This window comes from Camelus bactrianus, chromosome 5, assembly GCF_048773025.1.
Source record: "Camelus bactrianus isolate YW-2024 breed Bactrian camel chromosome 5, ASM4877302v1, whole genome shotgun sequence".
Taxonomy (NCBI): Eukaryota; Metazoa; Chordata; class Mammalia; order Artiodactyla; family Camelidae; genus Camelus; species Camelus bactrianus.
In genome coordinates this window covers 89,007,011-89,020,760 of record NC_133543.1, presented here as the reverse complement: position 1 = coordinate 89,020,760, position 13,750 = coordinate 89,007,011, and the positions used below count along the sequence as shown (strand labels likewise).

The window sequence follows — 13,750 nt, the reverse complement described above, 5'->3', positions numbered from 1 at the left end:
CATCAGCCACTCCCCTCTTCTGCTATAGCACTCCCTCTTGTATCCGCCAGCCCCAAACCTCCAAAAATGGCTCCAATGGCTCACTCCAACACCTCCGCTCCTCACCACCCCCTACCAGGACAACCTTCAACCCCACCCTCGGGCGTTTCCCCCCAAATCCTCACGTGCCCCCACCTCCACCACTCCAAGCCCTCTACCTCCACCCGAGTCCCCTGTCCCCATCCCACCCGGCCCCAGTCCCCTGATACTTCACATCCCCCTGCTTTCCCAGGCCCCTGGCCCCATCTACCCCCTGACCACCTTGCTCTCTTCTGTCTCCTGGTTGTGCTCTTGCTCCCTCCTGCTCTCCCGGGAGCTGCCGTGTGGAACGGTTCCGTTCCTCCCAGAAAAAGGCCCACATGGGAACAGGAATGTGCAGAGAGATGAAAAGGCAGCAGCTGCTGAGACAGCAGGCACGGAGGGGGCTCCCGAGGGGGGGGGATCCTGGGGACAACTGGAGCCTGAATGGGTGAGGCAGTAGAGGGCCCCCGGGAGAGTGGAGATCTTGGAGGAGACAGGAAGGGAGAGAGGGGTCCACGAGACCATCGAGATGGCACAGTAAGCCAGGACAGGTGGGAGCAGGAGGATGTAGGTGGTGATGGCACAGGAGGAGAATGGAGCCATGTGGGAGATAGAGTGGGTAGCTGGGGCCAGGAGTGGAAGCAGTTGGGGGTGGAGAAGTGCACAGAGAGATGGATGATGCTGGGGACATGGAGGGTAGAGGCTGATGAGCGGTGAGGGGCAGTGCAGGACAGCATGGTGAGGTAGGACAGAGTGGGCCCAGGTGAGGCCATTACTTACACGTGGATTGAGAGCGCCCGTCCTCTGTACAGGCTGAATGCGCTGCCGTACAGGTCACTGGCCACCGAAAGGCTATCCTCTGACCCCCAGCTTGCGCCCACCAGATTAGCTCGAGACGCCCGCACCAGCGGCTCCACCCCCAGGTGCCGTGGCCCGGCCCCGGTTGCCTGTGCTTGCCTTGGGCTGCCCGGGAGGTGGCAGGTGCCACCCCTGCTGCCCGCTTCCTGCTCCAGGACGGTCTGCCCGCTGCCCCACCAGCTCACTTGCTCCTCTGAGGTGCCTGTCACGGAGGTCGGGGGTGTGTCCAAGGAGGTGCCCACCAGGGTGTCAGAGCCCCCTAGAGAAAGGAGCACAGTGAAGCTCGGCAGCTCTTGGGGACAGCTCTCTTGCTGGCTCTGTGAGCGCCCCAGAGAGCTCACCCGTGGGGGTGCTGAAGGCCCCGTCATCCCGAAGCTCCAGGCGCTGGGTCCCCTGCACATCGCTGATGTCATCCTCACCCGTCTCGGAGTCTGAAGAAGAAGGGGTCTGTGTGGGCAGGACTCTCCTCCCTCTGACGCCAACGCTTCCCTCTGTCACCTCCTGCCTCCCCCACAGCAGGCTCCATATCGTCACTGGGAAAGCTTCCAGAACCTAGCTTCTCCCCCTCTTTTGCTCCCCACATCCCTCTGCCTATCCTGGGAGGCTCAGGGTAACCCCTCCCATGCTGGTCCCCTGGCTCCATCTCTGGGCCCTTGGCTCCTCACCCCTGCCTCCTTGGTAGTGCCCCCAAAGCTACCTAGAGTACACCCTCCCAGCCACTTAATGGATGGCAGGGCCGCAGCCCCTCTCCATCCTCCCCCATCGGTGACAGCTTGCGTTCCTGAGCAGCCCCCAAAATCACAAGGTCCTAGGTGCCAAGGCCCTAAGTGCTGGGTCCCAGTACCCCAGGAACAAAGGGGAGTCACCTCAGAGTCGTACTATCAGGGCACTCGACCAACCGCAGGACCAACCTGTCCTCCACCCCAAACCAGCTGGAACACATCCGGGTGCAGCTGAGGCAGGGTGAGGAGAGGCCAGGTCGGGCAGGGAAGTGGGGGAGTGGAGGGCTAGGGCAGGAGCCAGTTTCCTACCGTAACTTTGCTTTCTGCAGGAGCGGAAAACTTCGCTTCCATAGGAGCAGCAGGAGAGAGACATGGACAGGCTGTTATCAGAGCGTTTGTGGGGTAGGGCATTGTGGGCAGGCAGGACAGAGGGGCCATGAGGCTACCCAGTGCCCAGAGATGCCCTGTGGGGATGGGAGCAAGGGGAGGGAGACACCTGGGATGGGCAAAGCATCTCATTCTCTGCCTGCCTGCAGTCTCGGCTGGGCCCAGCTTTGGGCAGCCCATGTGCTTTGGCAGATTATTCCAACTACCCCAGTGATTCTGGGCCCTTGGCAATTTCATTGGTGCTCCCACTGGCCACACACACACACACACACACACACCACTACGTGTACTCAGCCCAGCCATAGCCCCATTAGGGGCCAGGCCCACCCTATAACAACATTTGCAACCTCTCCTTACAACAAACCTCCCTATCTGTTCTGCACCATGATGTGACAAGCACCCTATTTCTGATCCCTTTCTTCTACTGCTGAATGGTCCTCAAAAATGCCCAGTGGTCAGGCTAGGAACAAAGTTTTCTGGGCCTATTTTTTAACTTTCCCAGATTCTACCAGGTTCTGTGCCTCAGTTTCTCTTAATGCCATGACAAGCAGGAGCCATGTACGGGTTGCTGAAGCATGCACTGAACTCATTCCCACCTGGCCCCACAGATGGAGAACAGTAAGCCCAGGCCCACGATGGGGTGTGCCAGTTGCCCCCCACCCCCATTGCTAGGTCCTCCCTCGGCTGCACGATACAAGGAGCCTTCTTGGGTGGGTAGTTGGGTGGGTGGGCGAATGTGGACATGGGGGGGGGGTCCTGCATCTCATGGGCTGTCTTCAAGGCCTGGTGCCTCACAAAGGGACATGGACTAAGAAGAGGAGTGCACGTGGGCTAGAGCACGGAGCCCACGCTCCACGCACCATGGGTGAGACGGCCAAAGGCCCGGTGGGAATGGCCGGTTTTCTGAAAGAGAAAAGCCAGAATGAGTTGTTGAGAGGAAGGCTTGCTCTTGATGCTCTAACGTCCTTATATCTTTGTCCAAACCTCTATATCAAACAGAAACTCATTCCAGGGGCCAGTGAGGGTGGGGAGAGTAGAAGAGACCCCGGGCAGCTAGCTTCTCCTACAGGGAATTTCTCCATTCTTCCTTTCCTGTCAGCCCTCCCAGCTGGAGCTCCAGCTTGGCTCTGGCAAGGAGCAGGGAGAGAGGAGCAAGGGTCAAATACTGAGACTTGTGACGGACAGAGGACTGGGGACCTGAGCGACACTCCCAGAGATAGAGACTGACTGATGTGAAGGAAGAGATGGGGGTGCTTGGATGGCTGGGAGATGGAGGGATAAGGACATAGATTTCTGCTGAGAGAAGGACAGGTACTTGGGATAGGTGTCAACAGGGCGGCGAGCGTGATGAGGGGGCGGAAGGCAAAGTCCCCCAAAGGGCCGTAGCCTCGTGAAGGCAGGAAGGAGGCCCGGGTCCGCGGAGGACAGGGCTTGCGGAATGCATTGAGCCCTGCGCGGATCCCTGCGCGGTGCTTTCACGAGCTCCGGAAGATGGAAGGCTCCAGAGTTGGGGGCTGGGGAGAGCCGGGCGGGGGCCCGGGGCTGGACAGAGGCGAGGGGTAGCACGGAAGCCTGTGGGCGCTCCATGCCGAAGGCCAGCACAGGGGCTTCCCAGGTGGTCGCGGGGATCGCGGGAGCTGGTGGGGGGGGGGTTCTGCCCTTGGGCGCGGGGAGGTGCCTGACGCAGCCCGGGAGCCCCCCGGAGCGCGCCCGGCCCGCGGCCTCGGCGGCCAGGGTGGGGCAGGCGCGGCTCCGGCGCCCCCTCCCCGGGCCCAGCTGCGGCGACCCGCCCTCCCTCCGGGGCGCCCAGCCAGTCCTGCCCCCTCCCGGCGCCGCCCGCCCCCGGAGCCCTCACCTGGAAACGCTTCTTCACCCACAGCTTCTTCATGGCGGGGGAGGGGGCCGGGCCGGCGGCCGGGCGAGGAGGGGACAGGCGGGGGCGGGGCGGAGTTGGAGGCGGGGCCGGGGGCGAGGCGGGGAGCGGGCGGGGGCCGGCGCCGGTGGCGGAAGGAGCCTTGGGGCTGCGGGAACCCGGGCGGCGGGAAGGCGGCGGCGGCGGCAGCCGAGGCGGCCAGAGCCTGCCCCTCCCCCGCCAGCCCTCGCCCCCTACCCCAACCCTGGCGCCCCTTCCCTCGCTTGCCCGCCTGCTTCCCCTGGGGCAGCGATCGTCCGCCTCGCAGCACCCCCCACCCCGCATCTGCCTCCCGGGCCCTAGGCACGTGGGGAAACTGAGGCACAGAAAGGGGTGCAGTGGCCCCTAGGAGAATTCGGGCCACTCTCATTGGCTGTCCAACGCGGCATCCACGCCACCCCCACCCGCCTCCCGTGGGGCTACTCTGGAAGGTCAGCTGCATCTCCACTTGCTCACTCCACAAACATGCACACTCGTCCGCCGTGCCAGGCCACAGGGCCATGGTGCTGGGTGGGGGACCCAGGTTATACACAGGGCAAAGGTCCTTGTAATGACATGAACCTAGAATACGAAACCCCCAGGCTACTCAGGAAAGCCAGAGAGGGTCCTCCAGTTGCCTGATGGTAGGCATTCTGTCTCTGCACTCTGGCGCGCGCGCGCGCACACACACACACACACACACACACACACACACAGCCAAGGTGCCCAGAGGTACCTCTGATATTCACAGATACAACCCACCTCACTCACAGGTAAGCACACTCGCCAAACTTTCTTTGTCCTCCTCCCATTCAGTACCGGCCACACTTTGCCTACACAAAACTCTACCCCTCCTCAACAATCATTACAACTAAGTTTCCTAACATTTATAAGTGCCAGGCACTTTATAAATGTTGCCTCATTGACAACAACACCATGAGCTTGAAACCCTTATGAACATGTAACTGACTCCATTTAACTGACAAGTGACTGAGGCTCAGAGAAGTCCTATTACATAGCTGAAGCCATACAGGTTCTGTATCCTTGTGTCCCCAGATCCAAATTCCCACCCCAACATGCACAAGTAGTGCCAATCCTAGTTTCTGAGATGTGACTTCTAAGTCATTATCATCAACACTGACAGCATGCTTAGCATGTACAGAGCAATGTGCTAAGTACCTTATATGAATAAACTCATTTAACCTGTGCACAAAGGCACAGAGAGGTTACCTGCCCAAGGTCACAGAGCCAATAATTGGGAGAGCCGGGATTCTAACCCAGGCACTGTTATTTTGTTACTGATCGCTATGCCATAAAGCCTCACGTGCTGATCGGTCAGTGGTTCCCCTAACTTTATTTCTTTAAAGCATAGGTCCAAAATAAATACAGAACCCACTGATGAGTTTTGTTCAGCCTGTGTAATATTTTAAGTGGGGCAAGTACACTCAAATTCAGCTGCTGACAACAGCACCTCACTCATTTTCAGTTTCTACTTGGCCCTTGAAGATATTTGAGTTTGTGGCCCCTTTATTTTAAAGTTCTAGGTCATGTCTTATACATTCTGGGTGCCTACAGGCAGTCTTGTTACCCACATCCCCAGAGGCAGAGGTTGCACCTACAGACACATGCAGACATGGGGACGTGCAACGAGAGGGTACACGTGTGTGTCCGTATCAGTTGCAGCTAGAGGACCCTGGGATGGGTGCTTTCCCTGCCCACCCCCAAACACACCCACTCACAGATGGGGGAGCTGAGTGAGGAGAGTGGGTAACTTGAGCGCCTGTTCTGCAGGAGAATCCGAGGGGCTGGCACATTCCGTAGCAAAAATAACCAATGGGCAGCGGGTGTGAGTGACGGGACAGCTGGGCCAAGGAGAGGCCCATGAGATTCTGTGTTCCTGCTCTGGGCCTGCACTGCTCACCCACACAGGGCTGGCCTAGAGCATGCTCTCAGGGTGGGCCTCCCCAAGCTGGTCCCAGAATGCCCCATTTTTCCTCCAAGGCTAGGCAGCTGGGCCCCCCTGCCATTTCCCCAAAATCAGACTTTCAATTTCTACACCACCAGCATCTCCCCTTGACTAGAGGAAACCCAGGTCATCATGCCATGCCTCATCTCACACGGAGACCTTCCTCTGAGCCAGACACCCACACCCCTCTTTTTCCTGCCTTGCTTCAGTTTTCTCTCTTCCTTCCTCTGCTTACTCTGCTCTGTATTTCTGACATACTATATAATTTTCACATATTTATTGTTTAATGCATATAATCTGTTTCCCTTTACTAGAATGTCATCTCTAGCAGGACAGGAATTTCAGTCCCCCACCCCAACTTATAAATCCCAAGCCCCTAGCACAGTGACAGCACACAGTGGGCATTCGGTACACATGGGAGGAGGTGACAGAGCTGCCGGTAGAGAGGATGAAGGGTGGTGGGGATGGGGACTGTAAATCTTCCTGGAGCAGCTCATTTTCCAACCTCCCTCCCTTCTCTGTCTTGACCCAGGCCCTTTTCCAGAAACAGCTGGAGAAGCGACCATCTCGCCTTCCACTCAGGATGTTCCTGGGAGGGCCTGCCTTGGCTTCAGGAGATTCTCCTGCATGGACCTTGGCTGACTTCATGGCCTCTCTGTTCTCCCCTCCCAGAGCTCCTCGCTGCTCCAGCTCTGGCCCCTCCTCCTCTCCCTGATTAGCACTTGGCATGAATGGATGGGGCCACTTTCCATACCCATTCCCAACTCCATACTCTTTTCCTCCTGGTTTTTCATGCAGACATTCCCCATGCCAGGTGAAAAAGACGGTAAGTATAGAATGCACACAGTTCCTGGTGTATTCCCCATATTTCCATCGCTAAATTGGCCATCTCTCCTCTCTAATCTCTCCTCTCCATGCCTTCAAGCCCCCTGCATGGTTCACTACCATCTGTTGACCTTTGGCTCTTCAAGTTGGCACCAGGGTCTTCCAGACCCTGGCTATGAAACTTCCAACTGCCAAACACAGTAAGCATCGTCAGTCTGCACCTTCTCTTGACTGTGCCCCCGCCTCCCTACACCCTGCCTTTCAGTGCAGGCCTCCCCCTGCAGCCACACCATGCCCCAAACTATGAGGGTGGCACTTGCTCTGGTCACTTGATTGGCACATGGCTCCTTAGCCCATGCAAGTGGGAGCCTGATGTTTTGAGAGAGAAGAATGCCTGCCTGTCTTGGAGACTGGGCCTGAAGATGACTTTGGGGATACTGATAGAAGGATGATTATGATGACAGATCCTTGCCTCAGTGTCCCCACACTTCTCTTTCTGAGGACAAGCACTGTGGACCTAGACCCAGAGACCAGGCTTTGAAATCTGCTTCTGCCACCTCACTAGTCATGTGACCTTAGGTAAATTCCCTCTTTGAATCCCAGTTTTTTTATACATATGATGGTCAGTAACCTGGGGCTTTAAAGATTAAATACAAAAATGAGACAGGGTGCTTTCCATTTTACAAGTATCCTGCATCTCTGCCGTCTTCACTATTCCTATTCTTTCCTCATTTCTACACCCCAAATCCTACCCTCCTATTTCCCATCCTCCAAACTCTCCAGCCTGCGGCCCACTTGCCTTTTCAAGGCCCCAGCCCCCTCTAGCCATGCCAGTATCCCTCTATCCTGAGTTAACATCCCAGGCTTCAGGAGTGCCAGGAACCTTAGCATCACCCGTCTTGCTGAGCCAGAGAGCAGTCCCAGCCAGGAAACTGCCTCCTTTCCTCTGCAGCCAGATCCTGGATGGGCTTCCTCGAGAACCCTGAAGTCCTCTTGCTGTTGATCCCAATCAAGAAATTTTTCCATGAATTATTCTGATACTGAGCTGCTTGCCTAGCTGCCCCGGACCAGGACCTGTCACTGGGCAGGGACTGGTGGGGGGCGGGCAAAAGGAGGAGGAGGAAGCCACACTCACCCAGTCCTCCAACATCACCAAAGCAGAGCCCCTCCCTTGCCAATCATGTAGGAGGGATGTAGTAGTTAAGCATGTGGTTCTTTGCAGTGGGACAGACTCAGGCTTCCATTGTGCCTTGCCACTTCCGATCAGTACAATCAAGATGCTTCATTTAATCCCTCTGGGTCTCAGTTTCCCAAGGGTTGCTGCAGGCCTTAAATGATATATCAAAGGATACGATAGCATATTGCCTGCCACATAGCAGCATAGTTCATACTATTATAAATTACAACTGAGAATGATTACCAATTAATTATAAAGCTGCTCTTGGGGCAAAGAGTTTACCAGTATGAAAAGCTCTCAAATGTGACTTGCTGCAGCCCAACCTTCTTCCTGTTTTAACATGACTGGCCCCCAATCCAGTCCCCCAGCACCCAGGGTCCTTCCCTTACCCCAGCCTTTCAAACATGCTGTTCCACCAGAGCAGCCTGGAGACTGTCCTCTTGGCCTCCGTCTAGGTATGTCCAGCCAGGGATCAGCTCTGCTGACCACACCATCCATATTACAGAGGGGCTAGGGGGCTCTGCCATCCTGTCACCCCACACTTTGGGGGACCAGGGCAGGCTAGGAGTTTCTCATCTTCAGAAAGGCCAGGGCTGGGCTACTCTCCATACAATGGACAGCTCCCCCTCCCTTTTTGCTCTCCTCTGTCTAGAACTTAAGTGGTAAAATGCCCCCAGAGTCCAAACCAAGGGAATGGGTGCTTAGTTTTAGGATGGCCATAACTAGTTGTTTGTCTTTTGGTGGATCTCCCTCTGCTCTGGACCACGGTGTCCTGACCTGTCAAAGACAGTGTGTGGACCTGCACTTCTCTGTGGTCCTTTCCAGCTCTAAACAGACATGATGACACCATACTCCTTCTCGTGGCTTCCTCCCCCTGCCCTAAAATCTCTTTCCTCCAAGTTGTATTCTCATCAATTTATCTATTGTGCCCTTTGATTTATGTTCTGTTTCCAGTCCCCTTTGCTTCTGAGGGCACCAGAGAGAAGATTCCTCAAGAAGTCCAGTCCTTCCCCAGCTCAGAGCTCAGCCCCATGCCCTGACCCAAGGCCGGGAAAGTCTGTACCTGGTTAGGTATGAGGCCAACTAAGAGAAGCCAGCCTTGGCCCTCTCTATCACTGAAGAGGAAGGTGAGCAGGGCAGGGCTAGGGAGAAAGTGGAGATGCTGACACAGGGAGGCTGAGCTCCTGCTCCATCTTCTGATATGGCTGCACCTGGGGCTTTCTTACCCCTCCAGCTGCTGAGTTCCTTCATGCCTGCGTCTCCTCCTCAGCCTCCAGGGATGTACCCCGTACATGAGGCTACCCGGCTGTAGTGAGAATTCCCTCTTGAAAATGCCCAGGAAAGACTCAGTGACCTCCCGCTCTTTGCCATCTACCCCAGCTGCAGCCTACTTCCTTGGAATTCTATTTTTTAAGACTCAGTCTGCTGAGGTTCTGTCTTGAGCCTAGAGAAGAACTGGCTTAGGGGCTGAGGGAGTCAAAAAGGAAGCCCAAACACTGACCCAAGGAGACTCAGCCCTGGCCTGCACCCATAGCAGCCTCAGCAGGACCTTGAGCCCCAGGCCCAGTCTCATGCCCCACCCTTCTGCCTCAGACCATCATTTACCCTTTCACATGCAAGCTTGGTACTCTACTCTGTAGGCAGGGGCCCATGCACCAGCCTGAGCATCCCCCTTCCATGCCTTCTGAACCTTCAGGTAGGCATGGCCCAGGCACTTTCCATGCAAACTCCACAAATCCTGTCCCTCATCTGCTGTTACCACCAGACCCCTGCCCAGCCCGCACGTGCACACACACATGCTTGTGTGTGGATTCTCAACCTCTCACCTCCATACACGCCTGGGAGCCCACAGTCCTAGCTCTATGCCTGATGCTCTGCACCCTGTTCATATTTATCCACTGACTGGCCTCTTCCAACCAGCCTGCTGCTGACCACACCAACCTACCCCAGCAATGGATTGCAAGGACTTCTGACCCATCCCCTCAGCATTGCCACCAGACCAGAGGAGCCAGCCCCCTCCTTCAGACATGCACTCGCCTGTAAGGGACTAATCAGGAATCTTAAGTCTGAATTATTGGAGCAGATGAATACAATTTCCCCAAGAGGCCTCTCTTGATAGGGAAACTAGGAGGGCTCACACTACCCAATACCCAGAGAGGCCTGAGTGGCCTGCTTACCAAATGCTGACCCTTGACCTCTGACATTCCTATAGGGAGCCTCTCTACCTTGACACCTCTTTCCCTGCACTTTCCTCTTGAAGGGCACTTCTGAGTCAGCACAGCTGAGAAGCCAGAGCATCTGGGAAGAAGACTGGATGAACAGGTACCTCCCCAGTGTGGCCCAGGCCACTCTTCTCTACCTCTGAGCCCCCTCCCCGCCAGGCTTGGCCTCCACCTCCCCATTACCTCCGACCTCCAGCACTGTGAGAACAGCCTCGCAGGAGGCCTGGCCCCGATCATTCTGGGCCCTGCAGCTGTACACGCCGGCATCCTGCACCCCGCAGCTCCGCAGCCACAGGCAGCTGGGCTCAGGGGCCGGCGGGGGCAGGAGCTGCCCATCCCGGAACCAGCTGAGGCGGGGCTGGGGCGTCCCGCGCACCACCACCAGCAGTCGCACGTCGCTGCCCGCAGACACCGCCGCGTCCTTCAGGGGCCGCAGGAAGACCGGCGCCCCGGCCACCGCCCCTCCGCCGGCCCCCACTTTGGCCCTCTTCGGGGGCACCCCGGGACTCGGGGGTGCCCTCGTGCCCGTGTCCTCTCCTCGCGTGCCCCGGGCTTTCTGCATGGCCTCTACGAGTTGGGCTGGGGGGACGCTGGAACTGGACGGCCACGGGGGGCACCCGGGGGATGTTGCCCTGGGAGATGAGTCCTGGGGGGCCGGCGCCCTGCCTTCCTGCTGCCCGCCCGCCTTCGGCCTGTGCTACCCAGAAGGTCACCAGGGCGGCCGGTGGTTGCGCCTCGGGGGCTATTTTTAGGCCCCCCGGCTCGGGTTGCGAGGGAGCTGTGGAGGGAGGCGGCAGCAGAGGAGGGGACTTGGACACCACTCGGCTCCTTCTCCCCCCTCTAAGAGCCCCCATCGCCCTCCTTGGCCTAAATGGGTCCCTAAGGACTTGTTCCAAGCCCCCTACCCTGAGGTGTGCCCCGCCTCCCAGCCACCCACTTGGGGAGTCAGGTTACCCTTGGGCTCAATCCCATTTCCCTTCCTCCCTCCTCTCAGGCCCTGATTCCCAGCCCCACGTGGCTCTGGGAGAGGGAGAGGAGGTCCTGGGTGAGATATCAGACAGGCCGATGAGCAGGCAGGCTCAAGTGAAGATGAGCAGGCAGGCTCAAGTGAAGATGAGCAGACCCTGGGGAAGAGGGACCAGTGGCCTCCCACAGCCTCCAGGGTAGCCGTGGTCAACAGTAAGACCAGGAGCAGGGAGTCAGATGGATTTGGCTCCCAGCAAGTCCTGCCCTTCCTTGCTGAGTGACATCAAATCTCTCTCAACCTTCAAGTCCTCGTTTGTCTAAATGAGTTGTTGTATAGAGTTGCAACAGGGAGAGGAAAGTAGGAAGGACGTTCCAGGCAGAGGGAACAGCAAAATCAGTAGATGATATGTTCTGAGAATCAGAGGAATTTGGAGGGACTGAACCACAGTGGGGTGAGGTGGTGGAGGTGAGAAGTGGGGCCTGAAAAGAGAGCTTTGCTTGCTAAGGTCCCTATCCTGATGGCCATCCGGGGCCACCGCAGGGCGTTCAGCAGTAGAATAACATGGTTAGAGCTGTGTTTTAGAAGGATCCTTCTAGCAGCCACAGGGTGGAGGGTGGGTTGGAGATAGGAGAGTTGCAGGCCAGTTAGACCTGCAGTTCTCAAAGTATAGCCTCTGTTAAAAGTACAGATTCCCAAGCTCCACTCTGAGGTGCAGATTCAGTATAGGGGCTAGGAGGGTTTGGGAATCTGCACATAAATAGCCCAGTGACTCCAATGCGTTTAAGAGTTGTACTTTGAGAAACATCAGGATAGGACATTACTGCTTTTAAAAGTCCAAGTGAGACTTTTGTGATGGGACAGTTCTGTATCTTGAGTCTGGTGGTCACATGAATCTACACATGTAATAAAATTGTATTGAACTAAATACACACACGCAAACAAGCATTAATGAATGCATGCAAACTGGTAAAATCTAAAGAAGGTGGTGGACTATGTCAATGGCAATTTCCTAGCTGTGATATGGTACTATGGTTATGTAAGATGTTACTACTGGGGGAAACCAGGTAAAAGATACACAGTATCTCTCTGTGTTGTTTCTTATAACTGCATGTGAACCTAAAGTTATCTCAAAATAAAAGGTTTTTTTTTAAAAAGTCCAGGTGAGAGACCTAGACCTGACGTTGAACCCTAGGGGATGAAGCCTGGGAAGAGCAGAGAGGACCCAAAGGAGGAGCCGGCAGTCATTAGGAGATGAAGAAAGTTACCCTTATCCCCCATCATCATTCTGAAAGACCCAAGTCAAAGTGTTTGTGTGTGCATGGAGAGAGCAGAGAAAACACTGAATTATATCTATAGTGTCCAAGAGCCTTAACGAATGACATCTTTGGTTTTAGTTTGCATACATTAAAGCTTACTCTTTGTGATGTGCTGTTCTCCTGGTTTTGACAAATGCAGAGAACTGCATCTGCTACTCCAGGATCATACAGGACAATTTCATCACCCTGAAGATTGCCTGAGCATCCCCTTTGTTGTCAAACATACCCCATCCGCCAACCCCTGGCAACCACTGATGCTGAATTGAACTCTTAAATGTAAACTGAATTCTAGGGGGGAGGGTGTAGCTCAAGTGGTAGAGCATATGCTTAGCATGCACAGGGTCTTGGGTTCAATCCCCGTACCTCCTCTAAAAATAAATAAATAGACCTACTAATTACCTACCCCCCACCAAAAGATAAAATAAAATAAAAATATAAATTGAATTCTAAAAGGTAAAAATGTGGGGGAAGACATTGTAAGCAGATGGAACATCAAGACCAAAGGAGGAGGATTCCTGTCCCCATGTTGCTTATATTCGAGGAAGGAGACAAATGTAAAGAGATAAAGAAATGATAAAGATCATCAGGTGATGCATATTGTGGGGAGAATGGAGCAGGGTAAGGGAGATGGAAGTGTGGTGGGTAACTTACACTTTCAAACAGGAGGATAGGAGTTGGCCTCACTGGGAACAGTTGAGTCAATCTTGAAGGAGGCAAATGGTGCAGAAGTCTGGGCAGGACTGCTTTAGGCAGAGGTGGAAATGTGCCCTGTGGGCTCCAAAAGAGCCAGGAGGCCATCGGGCAGGAGAGTGGAAGGACAGGAGGTCAGACAGGCAATGGGGACAGATGGCCTAGCATCTTGTAGGCCGTGGCTTTTTTACTCCTAGTGAAGTGGGAAGTCATCTCAGAAGATTTTGAGCCAAGGAATTACATGATCTGACTTAGATTGTTGTGATGGCTTTAAATTATTACATTAAATATTAAAATGAATATTAACTATTTAAAAGGGCCTGGCACAGAGCCTGGAACATGGCTTGTGGGTCTCCTGTTTGAATGTCCATAATGGCTTTCACTGTGGGGTGCACAGGAGTGTGTGGGCCTGGGTAAGGAGGGCATAGCCCCTTGCAAGTCGCGGGCGCCCTCTCCTGGAGGAGCCCACACTAGCTATGACGCCGGAAGCCATTAGGCCCTGGCCAGGGCCCTTACCCAGAGCAGCTGGCTGGCTGCAAGGAGCTCATCTGTCCCTCAGAATGGCCCCACAGTGCCCCACGGCTTGGCGCCAGGATGGGTGTGTGCTGCCAGTCTGCCCTGCCTTGCAGTCACAAGCCTGTGGTGTCATGGAAAGATATCTGGGCTCCG

At 55.5% G+C, this 13,750-nt stretch overlaps 1 protein-coding gene and 1 long non-coding RNA gene across 15 annotated transcripts in view; one reads left to right on the top strand and one right to left on the bottom strand.

The window, feature by feature from the left end:
* Window positions 1–10,978, bottom strand: part of SPEG (striated muscle enriched protein kinase) — a 55,199-nt gene extending 44,221 nt beyond the window's left edge. For 4 of the 13 annotated variants that reach the window (XM_074364349.1, XM_074364361.1, XM_074364362.1 and 1 more), the window contains exons 1-5: window positions 3,883–6,423; window positions 2,888–2,930; window positions 1,950–2,020; window positions 1,260–1,349; window positions 841–1,177 (exon numbers count right to left, since the gene is read on the bottom strand). In XM_074364349.1, the coding sequence (XP_074220450.1) occupies window positions 841–1,177; window positions 1,260–1,349; window positions 1,950–2,020; window positions 2,888–2,930; window positions 3,883–4,441 (1,100 nt within the window). In that variant the 5' untranslated portion in view covers window positions 4,442–6,423. Of the gene's footprint in view, window positions 1–840; window positions 1,178–1,259; window positions 1,350–1,949; window positions 2,021–2,623; window positions 2,931–3,882; window positions 6,424–10,291 lie in introns of those variants that run through there. The other 9 variants (XM_074364350.1, XM_074364354.1, XM_074364355.1 and 6 more) reach the window with 9 other exon arrangements.
* LOC141577746 (uncharacterized) lies at window positions 3,214–12,723 on the top strand. 2 transcript variants are annotated; one of them, XR_012507178.1, is made up of 4 exons: window positions 3,214–3,338; window positions 6,417–6,710; window positions 10,147–10,208; window positions 12,236–12,723. It is a non-coding gene; the product is annotated as an uncharacterized LOC141577746 (long non-coding RNA). The 2 variants fall into 2 exon arrangements; XR_012507177.1 differs by having other exon boundaries at window positions 12,231–12,723.
* The last annotated feature ends 1,027 nt before the right edge of the window (window positions 12,724–13,750 follow it).